The sequence below is a fragment of the Eptesicus fuscus genome, chromosome 8, assembly GCF_027574615.1.
Source record: "Eptesicus fuscus isolate TK198812 chromosome 8, DD_ASM_mEF_20220401, whole genome shotgun sequence".
NCBI classification, from domain to species: domain Eukaryota; kingdom Metazoa; phylum Chordata; class Mammalia; order Chiroptera; family Vespertilionidae; genus Eptesicus; species Eptesicus fuscus.
In genome coordinates this window covers 79,175,715-79,198,633 of record NC_072480.1, presented here as the reverse complement: position 1 = coordinate 79,198,633, position 22,919 = coordinate 79,175,715, and the positions used below count along the sequence as shown (strand labels likewise).

At 39.7% G+C, this 22,919-nt stretch overlaps 1 protein-coding gene and 1 pseudogene across 1 annotated transcript in view; both read right to left on the bottom strand.

Annotated features, from left to right (window-relative positions):
* Positions 1 to 20,406, bottom strand: part of ZMAT4 (zinc finger matrin-type 4) — a 248,788-nt gene extending 228,382 nt beyond the window's left edge. Inside the window, exon 1 of the mRNA XM_008143861.3 lies at positions 20,305 to 20,406. Within this exon, the coding sequence (XP_008142083.1) occupies positions 20,305 to 20,406 (102 nt within the window). The remainder of the gene's footprint in view (positions 1 to 20,304) is intronic.
* Positions 20,407 to 22,215: 1,809 nt separating this feature from the next.
* On the bottom strand, positions 22,216 to 22,705 carry LOC103288289 (double homeobox protein A-like; annotated as a pseudogene).
* Between the last annotated feature and the right edge of the window lie 214 nt (positions 22,706 to 22,919).

The following is a 22,919-nucleotide window of genomic DNA, read 5'->3' as shown; positions in this document are numbered from 1 at the left end:
GTTTAACCAAGGATGTAAAGATTTGTACTTGGAATATTATAAGACACTGAAAAAAGAAATTGAAGAAGATACTAATAAGTGGAAGCATATACCGTGTTCATGGATCAGAATAATTAACATCATTAAAATGTCCATATTACCAAAAGCAATCTAAAAATTCAATGCAATTCCTATCAATATACCTATGGCATAGTTCACAGAACTAGAACAAATATTCCAAAAATGTATATGGAACCAAAAAATACTATGAATAGTCACAACGATCTTGACAAAAAAGAGCAAAGTTGGAGGAATATGCTACCTGATATCAAACTATACAACAAGGACATAGTTATCAATACAGCATGATACTGGCATAAAACAGGCATATAGATCAATGGGACAGAATAGAGAACCCAGAAGTAAGTCCATGTCTTAATGGTCAATTAATATTTGATAAAGGAGGCAAGAATATATAATGGGTTAAAGAGAGTTTATTCAATAAATGGTGCTGGGAAAATTGGACAGATATATGAAAAAAATGAAACTAGAGCACCTTCTTACATTACACACAAGAATAAACTCAAAATAAATTCAAGACTTAAATGCTAGATTCAAAATTATAAAATTCCTAGAAGAAAATATAGGCAGTAAATCTCAAGCTTCTCTAGTAGCAATATTTTCTCTGATACATCTCCTCAGGCAAGGAAAACAAAAGAAAAATAAAACAAATGGGACTACATCAAACTAAAAAGTTTTTGCACAGCAAAGGAAACCCTCAACAAAATGAAAATACAATCCACTGAATGGCAGAACATATTAGCCAATGGTATATCTTATAAGAAGTTAACATTCAAAATTTATGAAGAACTTATAAAACTCAACATAAAAAAAACAATTCAATTAAAAAATGGGCAAAAGATTTGAATAGACATTTGCTCAAAGAGAAATATAGATGGCCAATAGATATCTGAAAAGCTGCACAATGTCACTAATCATCAGAGAAATGCAAATTAAAACCATAATGAGATATCACCTCACACCTGTCATAATGGCTAGTCTATATAATAAAGAGGTAATATGCAAATTGACCATCACTCCAACACACAAGATGGCTGCCCCCATGTGGACACAAGATGGCCCACAGGGAAGGGCAGTTGTGGGTGATCAGGCAAGCAGGGGAGGGCAGTTAGGGGCAATCGGGCTAGCAGGGGAGCAGTTAGGCATAGATCAGGCTGGCAGGCAGAAGTGGTTAGGAGCAATCAGGCAGGCAGGCAGGCAAGCAGTTGGGAGCCAGCAGTCCTGGATTGTGAGAGGGATGTCCGATTGCCCACCGGGATCAGGCCTAAACAGGCAGGTGGACATCCCTCGAGGGGTCCCAGAATGGAGAGGGTGCAGGCTGGGCTGAGGGACACACACCCCTGTGCATGAATTTTGTGCACCAGGCCTTCTAGTCATTAATAAATCAACAACTGCCCTGACTGGTTTGGCTCAGTGGATAGAGCGTCGGTCTGTGGACTGAAGGGTCCCAGGTTCGATTCCGATCAAGGGCATGTACCTTAGTTGTGGGCACATCCCCAGTAGGGGGTGTGCAGGAGGCAACTGATAGATGTTTCTCTCTCATCAATGTTTCTAACTCTCTATCCTCTCCCTTCCTTTCTGTAAAAAATCAATAAAATATATATTGTAAAAAATAATAAATAAATCAACAACCACCAAATGTTGGCAAGGATGCTGAGAAAAGGGAACCTTCATGCATTGTTGGTGGGAATGCAGATTGGTGGAAAGCAGTATGGAGATACCTTAAAAAATAAAAAATGGAACTGCCTTATGACCCAGCAATTCCACTTCTGGGAATTTATCTGAAGAAACAAAAACACTAAACCAAAAGAACATATGCACCCCTATGTTCGTTGCAGCATTTACCGTATTTCCCGGTGTATAAAACGACTTTTTAACCCAGGAAAATCTTCTGTACGCCCAGTCGTCTTATACACTGTAAAATATGGTATATACAATAGCCAAGATTTGGAAGCAGTCCAAGTGTCCATCAGTAGATGAGTGGATAAAAAAATCTGTGGTATATTTACACAATGGAATACTACTTGGCCATAAAAAAGAAGAAAACATTACCCTTTGCAACAGCATAGATGGACCTGGGGAGCATTATGCTAAGTGAAATAAATCAGTCAGAGAAAGATAAATACCATATGATTTCACTCATATGTGGAATATAATCAACAAGAAAGACTAACTAACAAAATAGAAACAGACTCATAGATAGAAACAGACTGACAGCTCTCAGGGGGAGGGTATTGCAGAGCTGGATGAAAAAGGTAAGGTATTAAGAAAGAAAAATACTCACAGACACAAAAGTATATGCGATCTTAACAATCACAAAAATCCTATTTAGATCTCCTATTTACACGTTATTCTCAAGTATTTCATTTGTTTGATGTATGATGTTGTGACTAGCAAAATTCATCAGTGACAGAAAGTAAATGACTTTGTTTATAGTTTTTTTAAAAAAAGAATTGAGAAGAATAAGTCAAACTGATTTTTCTTTCTAACTACGTCATCCTAAATCTCCATGATGAATAGCACATACCTACGCTTCTCTAATACTATTTACACCCTTCTCATTTGTATGGTTGTCATTCCTGCTCCTGTCTTAACTCCCTGTCCTAAATGAGTACAAGATCTTTGTCTTTTTCATCTAGGTTTCCCTGTAGAGAAGGAAAACAATGCATCTATTATGGTACAGTTACACTGTATAGATGTTCCAAAAATATGTTGGGAGAATAAATGCAGGCAAACATCAGAGATATCCATCACCATGCACCTAACTTGGAAGAAAATGCTCAGAAATACCTGCAAGTCACCCACCTCTGAGAAAGCTGTACTACTTGGCTGACCCAAATGTAAGAACACTAGCAAGTGTGTCCTTCTATAGACCAGTGTCACAAAAATAAGCTGAAGAGACTTGCAGTTTTCCAGATGAATGTCCCCAGAGGGCCAGATAAGACCCTCATGAATTCTGGAGTTAAGCCTAAAAGTCTGAGCATGCCAGGTGGTGGTGAAGCAATCATACCCCTAGGTGTTCCATATTTTTCAAAGATTTAAGAGATCACCCTGGACCCTATGACCCAACCCCAACATGGCTCTTTATTTTTCTTAAATGGAGAATGTGTATCTACCACATTAACATTTTAGTTACAAGGCTGCTTTACTGAGCAAACACATCTTGGTCTTTAAGGTGCTAATGTGGTAAACATTACTTTGCATTTTTTTACTCAGAAAACATTTCAATAAAAATTTAAAATGTCATGAAGACCTAGTGATATCAGATTAACTTCAAACTTTGTTTCCTCCTCCATATAATCAGCATATTGATTAGTCCATAAATACCACCGTCCGGTGTCTTACCTCGGAGCATGCCAAGCCATTCCAAAGACATTTGGCTTCTTGAAGTGCTTGAGCCAAGGGTACCAAGCTCTTTCAATGCCCTCAATTTATTCAGCATTCAGCTTTTAATTTTTTCCTCCAAACGTGGTCTTGCCTTCCCAGTACACACAGTCCCAAAGCAAACTGACTTGATTGATTCTTTCCACAGCAACAATAACAGATGAAAAGAGCTTTTAAAATAGGAAAACCTCATTATATAGCTTACTATTATATGGATCTGATAGAGGGCAGGTTAAATAATGTCTCTGGATCATCATAATTATATAGATTGGAAAGCAGACGCAAGGCAGTAACAGCCCATAGGGCAGGGGTTAGACATGTCACTAGCAAAAGAACATCCCCCGTGACACTTTCCTTTCCTTCAAGAAAATATAATGGTTATGTGTTTCTTCTTTAGATAGAAGGAGGCTACTATGGGAGCACCTGAAACAATAAAGGTTTCAATAAAGAATGTTACAGCACTTTGCAAAGAAAATGTGGTAATGAATATGCAGCTTAAGGGTGAAATTGGAAAAAAAAAAAGATAGCATATTTTGGCTTCTTATTATAGGATATTTAAGAAACAGCTTGGCAATAAATGTTAACATCTTTCTAATGGTTGGGAATGCAGTTGTATAAAGCTGAAGACTCACCTTGACTTATTGGCACAGCTGAGTTTTCAGTTCCGTTGCTCATCCCCAAAAGAAATGCAACACATGGCAAAAAAAGAAAAGTGCTTCACCTCACTGGATAAATGAAGGTAGGCATGAGCTATCGTTACATGGCCACATTAGGCATTTTCATCCAGGGGAGGCAATAAGAAAAACAGATGGAAGAGGCAAGCAAGTCAGTAAGGAGAGAGAAAAATAAATACTAAAATGTAAAAGAGAAGGCCAGAGAAATTAACCTTCAATAGAGGGTTTTTTCTGAATATCAATTAATTTAAAAAAATGCTATTTATGATGTCCCTCTAAGTCCAAAGATAGTGCAGAAGAAGAAAGAAACTAAAATCATGGCCCTTGTCCTCGATGTGATAGTGGTTTAGTTAAAGAGTAATGATTAAACCTTCGTAAAAGAATAGAAAGAAAGAAATATATCATTAAAAACTAAATTATACAGAAATTATATTTGTGCTCCTGTGTTTTATGTTTATTAAATTACTTTCATGAAATTTAATGTAGAAATGGGTTAGCATTGAATAAATGGATAGATATCCCTGCTTTGGGATAAGATGACTTTGTATTATAAAGATATCCATTCTCTTCAGGTTAATTCTTAAATGTAATGGAATTCCAATAAAATTTTAACTACATTTGTTAATGGATTCAAGCATCTTTATGAAGACAAAAGTATACACTGTACAAATAGCTAAGTCAACTCTGCAATAGAACAGAAAAGATATGTGACTTGTCATTCTCACATATTAAGATATAACACCAAGGCCTAGCAATAAACAAAGTATGGACTGACCCAGGTAAAGACATGAGAGTTATGGAATAGAATAAAAAGGTCTGATTCAGAGTCAAAGTGATGTGGAAAATTAACATATGATAAACATGACACCACAAATTATGAGGAAACAATGGATTCTATATGGTGGTAGGAAAACTCTATGGAGGAAAATCTAAGTGGTCTACCCTATAAAATATATAAAGGTAAATTCCAGGCAGAGTAAAAGATAATTACAAGTATTAAATTAATAAAATCTAGTATATTTAATTATAATATCAAATATATATTTGATCTATCAATGGGAATAAATTCTTAATATTGTAAGGCAAAGTTTATTAAACTTATTACATAAATTAACAAATTTAACAAATAAAATTATCAAAGGCCAACATGAACAGATTAATAAGAAGATGATGGAATGGGAGAAGATATTTCCAATGTCTAAATCCAACATAGAATATATAAGGAAATCAAAAAGAAAAACAGGAGAATAGAAAGAGACAAAGGGCATGAGCAGGAATCACCAAAAGGAAAAGGAAAACAAAAGGGTAAGTATTAAAAATTTTGTCTAAACCTTAATAATAACCCTTCCTATATAATAAAAGCCTAATATGCTAAGTGTCCAGTCATCCAGTCATCTGTTCAACCAATCAAAGTGTAATATGCTAATGACATGCTAAGGCCGCTCAACCTCTCATTATGATGTGCACTGGCCACCAGGGGGCAGACTCTCCAACTGGTAGGTTAGCTTGCTGCTGGGATCTGGCCAATCAGAACTGAGCAAGATGGGCCAGACATGCCATGGAGCCCTCCCTGGGTCCCTCCTTGGCTGGCCAACCTCCCGTGCCCCTCCCCAGCCCTGATCATGCACCATTGGGGTCCCTTGGCCTAGCCTTGCAATCTGGGACCCCTTGAGGGATGTTGGAGAGCTGGTTTTGGCCCGATACTACACAGGCCAAGGGACCCCATGGGTGAATGAATTCATGCACCGGGCCTCTAGTTGGAGAATAACAAGATATCAATATCAGCTAGATTAGGAAAAAATGAGAAAGACGAACAAAGGCATTTATTTGGTAGAGCTGTGATTGTGGAATCCTCATGTACCAACCCTCTTCTGAGCAAGGTTTAGTCAAATTAATTTGGCTTATGATGCACAAGTTCCACTCTTGTGTGTATACCCATCTTAGGTAAATCCTTACACAGGTTCTTTAGGAAGCATGTTTAAAGATATTTGTCACAGCACTGCTTTGGTTAGTCGGGCGCTGGAAGCAATCTAAATATCCACCCCTGAAATGATGGAAAAAATCAAAGTATGACAGATGCTCACTATGGAAGGTTGTGCAGCATTTTGGAAGCAAGAGATTAGATACAGGTGTAGGATGGTTCTTAGAAACATACTGCTGAATGAAATAGCAAGATAAGAATAAGACTCACATCACAACACCATTTATACACATTAAAGATACATGCCTACTCTGTGCATAATGACTGCCTTCCAACGAGTACAATATGGAAAGGCGGGAAATGTACATTTGCAGTGGAGAAACCTGGCAAACACTATCAAAAGCTAGAAGATCAAGATCAGTCAACGTCAGCAGTGATTAGTCATATTGATAACAGTACCCTTCCTATGATGTGACCAGAATAGCATTTTAGCTCTGTGATCTTCCCCTCTAAAAATGCATAACCTCAGCCTAATCTAATCTAATAATAGACAAATATGCAAATTGACCGCACCTTCGCTACACCTAAGCCACGCCCACCAGCAAAGCCACGCCCACCAACCAATCAGGATGAGTATGCAAATTGCCCCAACAAAGATGGCGGCTAATTTGCATATCAAGACCGCGTCCAAAGAAGCCAACAGCTGCAGAAGGGAGTAAAGCTTGGGGGAAGGGCGGGACGGAGGCGGGGCCAGGGGGGAGGAGAAGGGCGGGGCGGAGGCGGGGCCGGGGGAGGAGAAGGGCGGGGTGGAGGCAGGGCCGGGGGCGAAGGGAAACGCGGGCGGGCCGGAGGAGAAGGTGAGGCGGGCGAACAAGGGAGGAACGGAGGCGGGGTAGAGTGCAGCAGGAAATCCTATTGCAGGAATTTTTCCTGCAACGGGAAAGCTAGTAATAATAATAATAATAAATCAAACAAATCTCTATTGGGGCCATTCTACTAAATACCTGACCAGTAATCCTGATTTTTTTTCAATGTCATCAAAAACAAGGAAAGTCTGAGAAATTGTCACAGTGAGGAGCCTCAGAAGACCTAATGGCTAAATGTAGTGTGGAATCCTGGGTGGGAACCTCAAACAGAAAAGGACATTTGGTAACATTAAGGAAATCTGAGTAAAGTACAAGCATCACCCTTTAAAATGTATGTTATATAATAATGTATCAATGTTGGTCCATTAGCTCTGACAAATGAACCATACTAATGCAAGATGTGAACAGTAGGGGAAACTGGGTCAGGGTACTTAAAATGCTGTACTATGTTTGTAACTTTTCTGTAAGTCTAAAACTAGACTAAACTAAAAATTATTTTAAAATATACATGTCCACAAAGCAATGCACATGTTAAAGAACTGTATAGAAATAATAAATGTTTACCTGTGAGGATGTAGAAAGGATGAGCATGAGGAGTAGAGATAAATGGAAAGAAGACCCCAATCTTCTCATGTTACAGAAGGAAGAACTAAACTCTGGAATGGGGTGAGTGACTTAGCTAAGATTGTACTTATCACCCAGGCCTTCTGACCTGGAGTACACACACCCAAAGCTCTTTTCATAACTCAGGGCTGCTCTGCCTGCTCTGAGGATAAGTTAAGAGGTGATTCACTTCTCAGAAGGGAAATGAGAAATTTAACAGGTGAGACAAAAAAAAAAAAAAAAATGAATGAAGTGGAAAAAGAACATGTTGCTTTGAGGCTTTACATCAGGGGTGTGGAAACTTTACTCTGCCAAGGGCCATTTGGATATTCATTACATCATTGTAACATCATTCATGGGCCATACAAAATTCTCAACTTAAAAGTTAGCCTGCCATAGTTAGTCAAACATTTAACTAACTCACCCCTAATGCTTTGAAAGGGTCAGACCAAATGATTTTGAGGCCCCACCCCTGCTTTACAGCAAGTGATGGTACCCTGTAGGGCTCCCCACATTAAACACGGAAGCTTGGCTTTAGGGCCACAGAAAATGGGGCAGTAAAATAAGGTGCACTATTTAGGGGCAAACCTGGAGAAGCTTCATTTTCAGAAAATAGCCTTATTAACAGTAAGTTAATAGCTACAATGAACTAATGAAAGCAGGAATGGGTAGGCTTCGTTTCTTGAACCAGAAGACAGGGAAACTTCTCAATTCAGGGGCAAAGTTCATGATTCTGAGGCCAGAACAGGAGGAGAAATATGTGTGGCAGGGATAGAAAAGAATTTCGTTCTATTTTTCCTATTTTCTTAGTAAAATATAAAACTTTCAAACTGCCTGTAGGTTTTTCAAGGTAAAGAAAAGAAGGTCTCTTTCCATATTTGAATTAGTAGAGAGAGGACATAAGAGCCTGTCGAGCAGCTGGCATAGTGTCACCAAAGACCATCCCAGAGGCCAAAGAGAGCTGAAGGACTGGGCAAGGAGCTTGGGCACAGGAGGGGACACATGGGGACTTCCTGAGTAGGTGCAATTATTTATTTATGTGGTCCTCAGGGAAACTGATGGAATTCAGAGTTAGAAAAATTCTACTCAAAATTAAATCATCTCAGGAAAAGCCTAAAGAAACCAATTCAATTTTCAAATCACAAAGGGGAAGAACACGCTGTCCTCAACACCTTCTCCAAACATCAGAAGACATGTAGGCAAAGACACATGGCTTAGATGAACACAAACCCACTACTTAGGTCATTAGCTTTTAAGAATCCCTGTGTGCTAATATCTTAAAAAAATCAGCAAGCCCAGATGGCTCAGTAACGGCGAGGCCAGAAATGCATATGTCTTCAAGTGGATGCTGGGAATGGAGAGCTGGAAGAAAAAGGGTCTCTGTCAATCACCAATCAGTACAGGCCGGGATCTGAAATGCAACTGAAGTTTGCTTCACCAAACAAGTGTTCACAGAGAAAAAGTCTTTTTTCTACCAGAGTTTTATCAAGACTACCAAGAAGTTATGGGTCAATTCAATAAATACGTCTTTATAAATTATGATACATTCGTATAATGACAATCTACACCACAATTAAATAAAAATGGAGGGCATAGCTGTCGCCATTTGTGAAAAATATTTTAACGAGAAAATTAAATTGTGTCTATATGCAGAGACTATTTCAAACATGAATTTCACCTGAGAAGGAGAACTGGGTAGCTGAGAAACAAGAATAGGTGGGAGTATACAAAATATACATTGTTTTATACTTTTTTGAATTTTTATCATATGAATTTACTGCCTCTTCAAAAATTGTTAAAATAAAAGGATTAAATATTTTACATTTATACCCCACTATTGTCTTCTAAGACTTGAAAAAGATATCAGAATGTATCTACATCTAATGCAAAAGAATAAAATAAATAATTGAGAGATAACAAATTTAAAATAAAACAGGGGAAGGTAAGTAAAATCCAGAGGCAAAGTGAATACGATAAGTGTGTACACAGAATCCTGTCTAGTAGCTGGACATGGCCATGAACTTGGTGGCTAAAGCGAAGCAGGAAACAATAATCAGAGAATCAAGTGCCTGTAATGAACTGGCCTCTCAGGAAAGCAACGCTTTCTTGTAAGGGAGAGCAAAGAGAAATTTCTCTCAGACATCCATCTTTCAAAGACCCTGATACCAAAGAAATGTCCTCAAACACAGCTCTCAGATGGAGGACCACTCGGAGGTTGCTCTTGGACCATCTGAGGGAGGAGCAAGCAGGCCATTCACCACCCAACAGCACAGGGCTCAAGGCCTGAGAGATAGGAAGGCTGGGCCAAAAAAAATACCAGCACAGAGAAGGAACCCCACAAATCAGACACGCCACTTAATATGCGGACTCCCAACTCCAACTAGAATCTTTGTGCTTCACCAATTAAGTCTAGGGAAGAGAGAAAATCCCAGTTTGTTAGCATATTATCCCTTATCATGTCATGTCCACTCCATGGCTCTGTAATGAAATAGGCATCAACTTCGTGGTAGTCCAGACACTTGATTTTCAAAGTTGTTTTAAGGTTAATTTACCAAGATCACTCCCTCTGGGAATCACCTTTCTTTCTCTTTCTTCTCCATCCCAGCTCTTCATCTTCATCATCCCCAAAGCAGGTCCTAATTGCCATGGCTCCTGCAGTGTCACACACAGCCAGTGCAGAGACAATGCTGTGTGCTCACCAAACCTGTTCCACTTTCCTCCTGGGCACCCAGCCAAGCCACATGTCCCAGTCTCTCATACAGTAAGAAGAAAACATATGATTAGTTCTGCTCAGTGGAATGTGGGTGGATAAAATTCCAGGTCTGGCCCCTAAAATGTCCTGCATGACCACCCACATCACCCATTAGTCCTCCAGGGACCAGCTGGATTTTAATACAGCAATGTCAGGAGCAAAGACGGGGGAGCTTCTGTCAGTTTGGGTCTTGAAGAATTATGTGGCACAAAATCCCCCTCTGCTAACTCACAATGAGCTATCCTATGAGCAAGAAATAAATTTTTATTTCTTTTATTTTTATTTCTAAAATGCTGAGACTGTTTGTTACCAGTTAGCCTACTTTGTTTTAGAAATTGGGGTTCTCCCATAACATAAAACCTGAATATTTGACACTAGCTTGGTAGATGGATAGTAATGGGGAGGGAACACGTAGAGCAGATCCAGGCTACACAGTGGCAAAATACTGGCAAAACTATCCTATCTAATAAACGAGTAATATGCAAATTGACCATCACTCCAACACACAAGATGTCTGCCCCCATGTGATCAAAGATGGCTGCCACAAGATGGCCAGCAAGGGAGGGAAGTTGGGAGGGACCAGGCCTGCAAGGGAGGGCAGTTGTGGCGATCAGGCCAGCAGGGGAGGGCAGTTGGGAGGGACCAGGCCTGCAAGGAAGGGCAGTTGTGGCGATCAGGCCAGCAGGGGAGGGCAGTTGGGAGGGACCAGGCCTGCAAGGAAGGGCAGTTGAGGGCAATCAAGCCTGCAGGGGAGGGCAGTTGGGGGGGACCAGGCCTGCAGGGGAGGGCAGTTAGGGGTGACCAGGCCTGCAGGGGAAGGCAGTTAGGGGCAAACAGGCTGGCAGGGGAGCAGTTAGGCATCAATCAGGCTGGCAGGGGAGTGGTTAGGGGGTGATCAGGCTGGCAGGCAGAAGTGGTTAGGGGCAATCAGGAAAGCAGGCAGGCGAGCAGTTGGGAGCCAGCAGTCCTGGATTGTGAGAGGGATGTCCGACTGCCAGTTATATGGCAGTCGGACATCCCTCGAGGGGTCCCAGATTGGAGAGGGTGCAGGCTGGGCTGAGGGACACACCCCCCCTGTGCATGAATTTCATGCACCAGGCCTCTAATTGCCTATAATACTGTGGAAGATGGATCACCTGTCTACTGAGCTTATAGTTCTGGAACTGGATGGTTCTATGCAAGGTGATGGTTATGGTTCTAAAAAGAGCTACAAACGGATGGGGGAAAAAAAATACACGGATGCATGTTTTGTTTTGTTTTTGTATGTTTGTTATTTATTATCTCTCAGTGATGTTTGTTCAGTTTTTTTAATGAAAGAATCAAAGAACTATAATGTGTAACTGGCACATTAGCAGAGGACAATAAAACAAAATAGTTATTCCAGAAATCTGGGTCTTAGAGAGATGAAAAAGTCAATATGCCAATTGCTTCCAGTCACCAAAACGTAAGAGATGTCATTTTAAAAGACATTGTAACTTGAAGACACAGTGAGACTTTTCAGTTATACATTGTAGCTCAGGCCTTTGGCAAAATTTAGATTAATGATGTGGTCCTTCCACCTACTTTTAGATAACCTCAAGGAGTCTACTATTAAACTGAAAAATAGAATGTGGTACAGAGGTAAGGAAGCAATAAAATAAACAGCCTTGAAAGTGTGTCTAGGAAAGAACTGCATGGTTATGACATAATGGTGCTTTCAGAAAAAAAAATTAATCAAAAGCCTTCTATCTTATTGAGAGAATTATATTACTAAAGCAGTTATGATCTTGAATTAGAAAAGCTTTGAATATGCAGTAAGTCTTAAATCAATCTTGGGCAAGAAGTAGGCTATAAATGCTGGCAGCCTAGGGCCCAAGATCTATTTCAAATGTGGCATGGAGGAGAGTGGACAAGGAAGCACAATAAATGTGTACAGCTAGTGGGATGAGCCAGGGCTCACTGAGAAAAATAAACAAGAAAGTCCTTTCCCACAGAGGAAGATCAGAATCTATTGGGGGAACTTCCCTGACTTTCCGGAAAGATCATCTTCGCAATGGGTGCCCTACAGGATACCAAATTTGCTATGAGTCAGTGATTACTCTTTGTCTTCTTGCCTTCCTTTCTCTGAATGGGAAATGTTACCACTACTGCTCTAAAGTGTACGGGGAGGAGAGGTAATCTTTCTCTTTATTCATAGGTTCCTGAACCAAAATGAATCACATCCACATTAGTGAGTGGGTAAAACTTGAAGAATGGATGTGTGTGCCCTATGGGTTGAAGAAAAAAATGAAATGGGTATTTGGTGACTAGAGGGATAAATGGTGCAGAGATGATCCTATGCGTTTGTTCAACCCATTTCATTTCCCAACTTCCCATGCAGTTAGGTGGGACCGTGTGATTGAATTCTAGCCAAGGGAAAAATTTGGCCTGGCTCCTAAAAATCTAGTGAAAAACATAATTTGCTCTCAGCAAATGAGAAATCATGACACAGAGCATACTCTACCCACTCATAATCAATGAGCATTGAACACACACACCATCTGACAAATGCTCTTAGCCAAAGTGTATATTGTCTCAAGTTAACTGTGTTCTTCAGCTTACTGTTGTTTACTTCACTGAAGCCTCTCTATGAACCATTCATTTTTGTGTTGCAATGAACTATTTTGACTAATAATAGTTTATAAAAGGTAAAATGATTAGACCTTCTAAAATAAAACAACACAATATTTAAGAATAGTTACAAATTTTATAGATGCTCAAGATTTTTTAATGAAATGATCTAGAAACAGAGGAAATCATAAATAGATTGTTAATCAGCTTACCAATAACCCACAACCTTTAGGCCAACTAGAAATAGATTGGAGTCCTCTGACATATGAAGGGTAACAAGAATTGCTTTAGGCTGGACAAATGCACCAATAATTATATTAATAGCACCTGGAAGAAGTTAAGCATGTCATGATTGCAAGAGATTTCTTTAAAATATGTTTCTATTGATTTTTAGAGACAGGAATGGAGAGGGAGAGAGAAAGAGAAATGTCAATCAGCTGCCTCCTGCAGGCCCAGGGATCAAGCCTGCAACTCAGGCATGTACCTTGACCGGGAATTAAACTGGTGACCTCCTGGTGCATGGGTCGACACTCAACTACTGACCCACACTGGCCGTGCTACAAGAGATTTAAAAATACTAAATCAGCAATTCTTACTGTACAGTGAGAAGAAGGTATAGTCACAGGAATCCTGCTATAAAGATCTGTTTCTGTTCTCACCCAGTTAATACTTGCATTTCGAGTAGCACATGCCTGCTATACCCAGAATAGGTGTGGACCCAATGAGCCCTGACAGTACTCAAGTCCATTTAATGTAGTCCCTGGCAGGACTAATGAGCTGGAGAACCACAAATTGTGTTTATAAACACAATTCTCATACATGGGAAAGGAGGTGTACAGCCTATATGTTTACTCAGTCAGTTAGAAAAAAGAAAAAGAAAAGCCAAAGTTGAGAGGAAGGTGTGAGAGACCAAGGGAAAGAAGACATTTAAGGCATTAAAGTTCCAGAAAGTTATGACACTTTAATCAGCACATGTTGGGCACCTGAATTTTCACCTTGTTTCTACCTGCAATGTACTTATACCCTGTCTACTATTAAAGAGACCAGAGAATGCACTTTGGCTATTCTCTTGCATTAAAAAGAAAGCTGGGTAAGGCTAAAGTCCTTTTGGAAGGCAATCAAAACAAGTGAAAGAGGAAAAACCAAGTTCAGGAGGCCCAATGTGCTTGCTGCTACAAGGGAACAATACTGAGTCTGCCATTCCCTGGTGAGCTAATGAGGTTCATTTACCAGAATTGACATTACTTCAACATTCAGATATGTGGGAAGGATTTCTCATCAGTTTAGAGAACTGCCTTTCCAATAACTACAAAACCATCACTTATACCTTGAAGGTCAGCTCCCAAGTACAGATTGACTCCTAATGTATACCAAAGCATCTTCTGGCCCATCAACGCTTCCACTAAACTTAACCCACTGCTTTCCTCCTTGGTCTCACCCCCAGACTCTTAATAAACCTCCAAGTTTCAATGAGCAACAACCATGGGCAAAGCTCTGTGGTGGATGCTGTGGAAATAAATGAAAAAAACTCAATGCATGACTCCTGCCCGCCCTCAGGAAGCTTACAGTCTTTTTCGGAGGTGCCAGGATAACTGAGCCACTGATTTCACAAGAAACAATTAATTCCACACATGGCACAGCAATACAGGGGATATTAGGGTTTATAAGAAAGGGGCAAGCAAAAGGGGCGGGCACATTTATGGCTGGCTTCATTGGGCCTGCCTAACAAGAGTATTCTCTTTTCTTCTAGATCTGCTCATTCACCTGCTTTCTTCAGCTTCACAAAAAAAAAAAAAAAAAAAAAAAAAATTTCCTGTCCTTTTGGTTTCATTTTGCATGGTCTTCCCTGTACAAAGCCTCTTCTTCCTACATGCCAAAAATTCACTCCTTCACTCATGCAATCAACTCTTTCCCTTTGCAAAAAATTATTCTTTAGCACTTTAAACTACAGCAAACTACTCAAGTGGCCTCACTGCCTAACCTCTATAACATTCAGGCACTCTTTTTTTTTCTTTATTGATTAAGGTATTACATACCCCCCCCATTGCCCCCCACCCCACTCCCATTCATGCCCTCACCCCCCTGGTGTCTGCGTCCATTGGTTATGCTTATATGTGTGCTGTGCATACAAGTCCTGTGGTTGATCTCTCCCCCTCATCCCCACCCTCCCCTACCTTCCCTCTGAGGTTTGAGCATCTCTAATCGATGCTTCTCTAACATTCAAGCATTCTTTTTTAAAAAATGTTTTTATTTATTTTAGAGAGAGAAGAAGGAAAAGTATATATAGAGAGAAACATCAATGAGAGAGAAACATCAATGGGCTGTCTCCTGCACAGCCCCTACTGGAGATTGAGCTTGCAACCTGGGCATGTGCACTGACCAGGCATCAAACCAGTGACCATCTGGTTTGTGGGTCAACGGGTCAACACTCAACCACTGAGCCACACCGGCCAGGCCCAGGCATTCTTATTTGAAAGCCTGCTCCTCCCCTCTGTGTTTCTGTCTACTTGTTTTATAAATTCAGACTATTCACCCAGTGAGCAGAGGTACCATCTAATTATAGTTTCCACCAAAACATTAACACGTTAGCAACGCTTAGCAAGTAGAAAAAAATAATAATGCCTGACATTTCCTTTTTTTTTTTTTTTTCTTTTCATCTCAGGACTTTATATGAAAAAAAGAGATTTTTAAAGTATAGCATGAAAGGGTTTGGTCCATTAGATATATATTATGTTTTTCTGTCCTATACAAAGGTTCAGCCTTTTAAATGGGGCATGCAGCTATTAGCCATTAACCCATCTGCTATGTTTTTCTCTCCTGCTCTGGAGGACTGACACACTAGTCTCATGGGACAAGTCATATCAAAAGCTGTTCTTTTCACAATACACCTAGACCACAAACAATGAACTATCATTCAGAAATGCTCAATTATACTCTTACTAGAGGCTCGATGCATGAGATTCATGCACTCATGGGGTTCCTTCAGCCTGGCCTGCATCCTCTCACAGTCCTGGAGCCCTCACAGTCCGAGAGCCCTCTGGGGGATGTCCATCGGACATCCTTAGTGCTACCATGGAGGCGGGAGAGGCTCCCGCCACCACCGCTGCACTCACCAGCTGTGAGCCCGGCTTCTGGGTTTCTGGCTGAGTGGCACTCCCTGTGTGGGAGAGCACTGACCACCAGGGGGCAGCTCCTACGTTGAGGTCTACCCTCTGGTGGTCAGGGTGCGTCATAGCGACTGGTTGTTCCACTGTTCAGTCGATTTGCATATTACCCTTTTATTATATAGGAAGCTCCCAAATACCTAAGAAACTCACAATAAGCCAAACACCCCTTCTCTTTATGCCCTGACCCCACCCTACCTATACATGCTCCCTACTCCCTCCCTTCCCTACACAAATCCTCTAGTCCAGACAACCAAGCCTCCTCGGTGTTTCTTAGAGATACCAAGACCTCTCATACCAGCAACCCCTATACCTAACCCATCCATTGAGGCCTAGAAAATTCATGACATTCCCTCAAATCTTTCTTGACCATAATAGCTCTTGGTTATGACTCACTTTTTTGAATTTGGAGTATGCAGCTATATAAGAAATTAACAGCACAATGTAGTATATATCAGAAAGCCAAAGGGGCAGAAGAACTAACATTCTGTTTATAACAAAGTAAATCAGCAGGTAGCAGAATTTTACAGATGATGTTCTCAGTATCACACACATATTTATACCACACCAAATTATTCGTGGCTTTTCCTTCTAATGAATTTATAATCTTCTTGGGGGCAGAGACTATTTCTCAGACAGAAATAGTATGAGAACCCCCTGTCATAACTAGCACTAATAGTTCTGGACATGCAGAAAGTACACAGTGGCTTGTCAATGATTTGCTCCATAGGGAAGCTAGGAATATTATGTGGTTGAACTGAAGAATAAAATCATTCTAAAGCAATACATCAGTGATAGAGCATTGAGAATGAGTATGCCATTTTCAGTGCTTTGAGTGGGACTTTGGGCTCATAGAGACGCACTCTATATGCAATTTCAGCAGAGAGGATGTGGTGGAGGGAGGGGAGAGATTAATAGACTCAGTGTCAGTTCTCAAATGGCCTTTAAAATTATCTAATGGAAGTCATCCTTTTAGAGATGAAGAAGTCCTTGGAAGTCTCCTAACTGAAACTGGGAGACCAGCTGCATCCCATGAGGTGGCCACAGTCCTGACTGTGCCCTTTGCACATGCAAGGCAGCTTTGCAGCAAGAACACATATGCCATTTCTCACTGAAGGAAGTGCCTCACCTCTGCCTGGAGGCGGGGAGTGAAACATCATTCAGATTCCCATCCATGGTTAATGGGAATGCATTTAATGTTGTTTTAATGATGTGTAACATTGTTAATTGCAGATCTATTGTAATTGCTTTCTTTTCTTTTTCTCATCCAGGCTACATGAAACAAATCTAACACATCCTCTAAACAATTACAAGAGTACAGTGTGGTGACAAGAAAACTTGAGTTCAAATCACTAAACCCTTCACTGAGCAGCTAAGATATTTTTCCTTTTAAAAAACATTTTTGTTTTCTTCAATTTTCTGACATTACTTTTTTAGCTCAGGGAATGACAAAGCAGGGCTGGACATTGTCACCAGGATATTTTTATAAACAAACACTGACTGTGCATCTATGACAAACAGGCACAATTCCAGGAATTACAGAAGATCAAATGAATAAGATTCTGTTTCTGTACTCAAGAATCTAGTGAAATGATTAAATATGAACATAAAATGTCTAGTAAAGGGAGAACATAAAGGACTATTAAAGAAGCTATGGAATTTCAAAGAAAAGACAAATTCCCTGATTTAGCTTAATTGGGGGAAATCAAAAGAATAAAACCATGTGTGTTTATAAAGCAATATCCATAGAAATTAGGAAGTTCTTAATTTTAAAAGATGGATATCTTCCATATTAGATAATTCTTTAGAATATACATTTACTTCTAACATTCAATTGCCTATTGACAAAAGAATATCCTTTTTTCATAGATGCTACATTTTTAGTTTTCTCCAAAGAGCAACTTTTATTTGCCTTCAACAAAATATTACTACAACAGAGTTAATAATGAAAAACAATATAATTTTGCATGTGTGGCACACTTTACAGCTTCCAAAGCATTTGCACAAATACTATTTCTATTTCAATGGGTCTCATTGGATTGCCACAAAACCCTGAGGGGTACATAGGGTCAGCTTATCGTGATTCTGAGTTTGTAAATGTGCATGTTATTATTATTATTTTCATTGTGCACAGAGGATTCTGAGGCTCAGATGAGTTTTATGAGTGACAGTGACAACTAGCATTTGTCAGAGTCATCAGACAAAATGAAAATTTCTGGCTAAGCTGTCCAATGTAAAATTACATACACATTATTACACTTGAAAATTAAATGGTTCTGGGAAAGTTGGAGAGCCACATGCAAAAAAATAAAACTAGACTATAGTTTGTCCCCACGTATAAAAATAAACTCAAAATGGATCAAAGACCTAAATATAAGATCTGAAACAATAAATGACATAGAAGAAAACATAGGTACTAATCCTATGGATCTTGGTCTTAGAGAAGTTTTTATGAATCTGACCCTTAAGGCAAAGCGAGTAAGGCAAAAATAAATGAATGGAACTATATCAAATTAAAAAGCTTCTACACAGCAAAAGAAACTGCCAACAAAACAAAAAGGAAACCAACCTAATGGGAGAATAATTTTCAAACAACAGCTCTGACAAAGGATTAATATCCAAAATATATAAAGAATTTCTACAACTCAACATCAGACAAACAAACAATCCTATTAAAAAATGGCAAGAGACCTAAACTGAGACTTTTCCCAAGAAGACATACAAATGGCCAACAGATTTATGAAAAGATGCTCAACCTCACTAGCTATTAAGGAAATGCATATCAAAACTACAATGAGATACCGCTTCAAACCTGTTAGAATGGCTATTATCAATAAGACAAGTAATAACAAGTGCTAGAGAGGTTGTGAAGAAAAGGGAGCCCTCATTCACTGCTGGTGGGAATATAAACTGGTACAGCCACCATGGGAAACAGCATGGAGGTTCCTCAAACAATAAGAATAGAGTTACCATGTGACCCAGCAATCCCTCTTCTGGGTACTTACCCAAAAATTTTGAAAACATTTATTCGCAAAGATATATGCACCCCTATTTTCACTGCAGCATTATTCACGGTAGCCAAGACATGGAAACAACTCAAGAGTTTTTTGATAGAGGACTGCATAAAGAAAATGTAGTACACATATACAATGAAATACTACTCAGCCATAAGAAAAGTAAAATACAGCCATTTGCAACAACATAGATGGACCTTGAAAACATTATGCTAAACAAAATAAGTCAGTCAGGAAAAGCCAAGAACCACATCATTTCACTCATATGTAGGATATAAAACTGAAAATCACAGGCATAGACAACAGTATGGTGATTACCAGAAGGAAGAGGAAAAGAGAATAGCAAAGGGAAAAGAGGAGCAAATATATGATGATGGAAGATGATTTGACTTTCGGTGGTGGGAACACAATGCAATGTACAGATCATGTACTATAAAAATGTATACTTACAACAATATAAACTTATTAATCAGGGTCACCCCAATAAATATAATTTAGAAACAAAAAAAGAAAGAAAAACCACGTTTCCACTGACGTATGTTCTCTTAAAAAACAAACATGCCCTGGGCAGCACTAGGCATCTGGGGGCCCAGCTTCCCCTTTTCTTCATGCATGTCCCCTTGTTCCCTCCTCAGACACTGGTCACCCTCTCTTCTCTCATCTTTTCTTCCCAATAGAGCTTCGAAAGGCGGCCATTTGTACTTCCACCCTAAAGAGCCAAAGGCACTGAATTATGTCCTTCAAGAGTATTTTGGCTTTAAAACTTTGTTATAACTCTGCAGGGGAAGTCTTTCAGCTGATAAACACATTTAGGGCAGCAGCCACCAGGTGGACGGAGTTTGGTACTGAGCCAGGATGTTGCCATGTTTCCCTGCAGTGAGGAACAAAGGGCCTCAAGCTTATCTTCAGGGTCATTGAAGAAAAGAGAAGCTGGCACTAATGCATCCTGCCTTGTGTTCCTGCAAAGAACTTCAGGGATGAGCAATGACAGATTTAACAAGCAGAGAAAACCCACTGAGTTTTGAGGGGCCAAGGTACAAAGAAAAGAAAACACAATCTGGGAAGCAGCCAGGGGCTGAGAATGATTTCCCCAGCCCTCACTCCCAACGCCACCTCCCCACATTGCTCCTGGCCTGAGCCTAGACTACAAAGGTACAAGCCCTGTGGTTCTTAAATTCTTCCCAACTACAGAAAGGGGAACCCTCAAGTCCTACAACCACGACCCATGCTACTCTTTCTTCCATTTGGAAACCCTGAGTGGGAAAAGCAGTCCTTACCTCGTAATGGGCCACGCGCTGAGATTCAGATATCAGTTGTGCACTGCACACCTTGCAGTAACTGTCTGTAAATAAATCCTGGTCGATATCGGAGGACTTCATCAGGCTAAAGGAGAATCAACAGAAGATAAAAGTGAGTCCACTGCTTTGATGTTTACGTAAGACATTGACTGTGTGAAAAAGCCAAGAGCATAGTAACAGACCCCATGATAGCAACAGTGGAGAAGCACACCCTAAACCTTTGGTGTTGCCATTTTGAATAACCATAGTAAGTGTATAGTTTATAATTTTCTCATAAATTCCCAGCAGGGTTGCCAGTACTGTCAAAAAGGAATTCCAGCTTTACTTTTCTCTGTTTGATAAATCAGACTGATATCTAATGCACTCATTGTCAAGGAATTATAGAAGAGGATATTTTCACATATGGTTTTATGTTAACAAAAGATGGCATTTCATATACCCAACAGTAGGAAATAGGTTAAATGAATTTTGATGCATCCACACACTAGAAATTGGGTGATTCCCAAATCTACATTCAAATCAAATCCTTTTTAAAAGAATATTTAGTGAAATAAAAAGTTCACCGTTGTCAACAAAAGAGGTTTATAAATCAATATCAATTTGAATTTGTTTTCAAATATGTATAGGTACATAGAAACATTCCAGGAAATTTTAACAAAATTTTAACAGCAGTTATCTTTGAGATATTATAGGCAATTGCCTATGTAATTTTCTTTATTTTTAAATTGTCTACAATGATCATGTAATACAATTTTGCTTTGTCAAGAGCCTTATGATCAATATGAAATCTAATTTTGAGTTTAACTGCTATACTTTGAAAGTTCAAAAAGAAAATCTGACCGATCTATAACCTATACTTTATAAAATATGGAGTCCTCACCATTCCTGCTGACTTTTCTACCCATAGGTTGTTGAAATTCATAAGGCCGTCTTCATTATTTCATACCACAGTTGAGACCAAAAAGGTATGTATAAACATAATCATAATCTCAAATTCCAAATCCCAAGTCAAAATGCATCCAAGGGTCTAAAGCTTGTGAAAGTGACTTGGCAGAAAGGTGTCTTAGAGCAGCTAAAGTGTAATGTTACCACCCTAGAAACACACACCAAGGCATCGGAAGGTTTTCCTCCAGCCCACAAATTTGCTTTATTTTACCTCCTACCTGTCAGGCAAAAAGTAAGAAGTGTGCCAGACAACATGTGGTATGGAGAGGCAAGAGAATTTCAGACAATAGGTGGGCACCTTGGAGTTCATCTTATTCCAATGCCCTCTTTTTACATATGAGACTGTCTAAAACAGTGGTTCTCAAACTTTCTAATGCCGTGACCCTTTAATATAGTTCTTCATGTTGTGGTGACCCCCAACCATAAAATTATTTTCGTTGCTACTTCATAACTGTAATTTTGCTACTGTTAATGAATCATAATGTAAATATCTGTGTTTTTTCCGATGGTCTTAGGCTCTACAGCAGTGGTTCTCAACCTGTGGTTCATGACCCACCGGTTGAGAACCACTAGCAGGGTCGCCTAAGACCATCGGAAAACACAGATATTTACACAGATATTTTTTAATTATATGAATAAGTTCATTTTCATGGTCCTTGACATATGCTGAACTGTGGAGCTGGGGGATCCATGGTAAGGCTGTGTGGTGCCTTCTGTCTATCTGCCTCCTGAAGTCCTGTTGACTATCTCCAGAGACTCCACTTCTGGAGAAGCTGACGGTACATTTAGAAGAGTATGTTCCCAAGAGGAGTGAGAGAAAGTTGGATCCCAGTTCAATAACATCAAATACAGTGCTTTGTCTCTTGGTCCGTCCTGTTCTGGCTTCAGAGAAATAAGACCATTGCTAATGAGATTGGTGCATTCTGTACCTTGAACTGCCTCGTGTCAGAGATCTTGTCCCTGGTTTTGTTTCTGTTCTAGAGGCTCATTATGTTCTCTTTTTATTTGAACATGGAATCTAGGTCTTCAGTTTTGAAACCAAATTTGGACTCTTGTCTCTGGAACCCCAATTTCCTTAGCAAGTTGCTCTGTTGCCTCAATGCCAGGATATGAGTTGTTCCCAGTGCCACAATGAGGGTGTGCAATTGGGAGGAAATGTAGCTGGTAGGACACTGTCTTCTCTACTTTGAATCTTCTCCACAGGGTGATCTTGGTGTTGACTTGCTTCTACATCCTCCTTGGGTTCTGGCCTTTTCTGAACTTGGTGCCTAGCTCTTCAATTCTGAAACCAAATCAGGATTCTATACTTCAATGTCTATTTCTAAAGCAAGCTTTTGCTTGGAAGTGTAACTAGAGTGACGTGTTTGTTGAATGTTTTGATGAGGATTTTCAATGGATCTTCTGTGAACTGGGTGCAGCTTCGTCTATGACTCATTGCTATGGTCTTGTTTGGAGAGTTGTCTTGAGCTATGTTGAAAGAGTGTCCTGAAGTCTCAGCCTTCAACCAAGAGTGACCAAGTCTTGATTAAAGCAACAAAATGAAATATTGTGGTCCATTTTGAAGGGTTTTTGAAACCATCTAAATAGCTGGGCCACATGAGTAAAGTATCTTCCTGGAATAAAAGGATTCCTGCCTTAACAACTCCAAA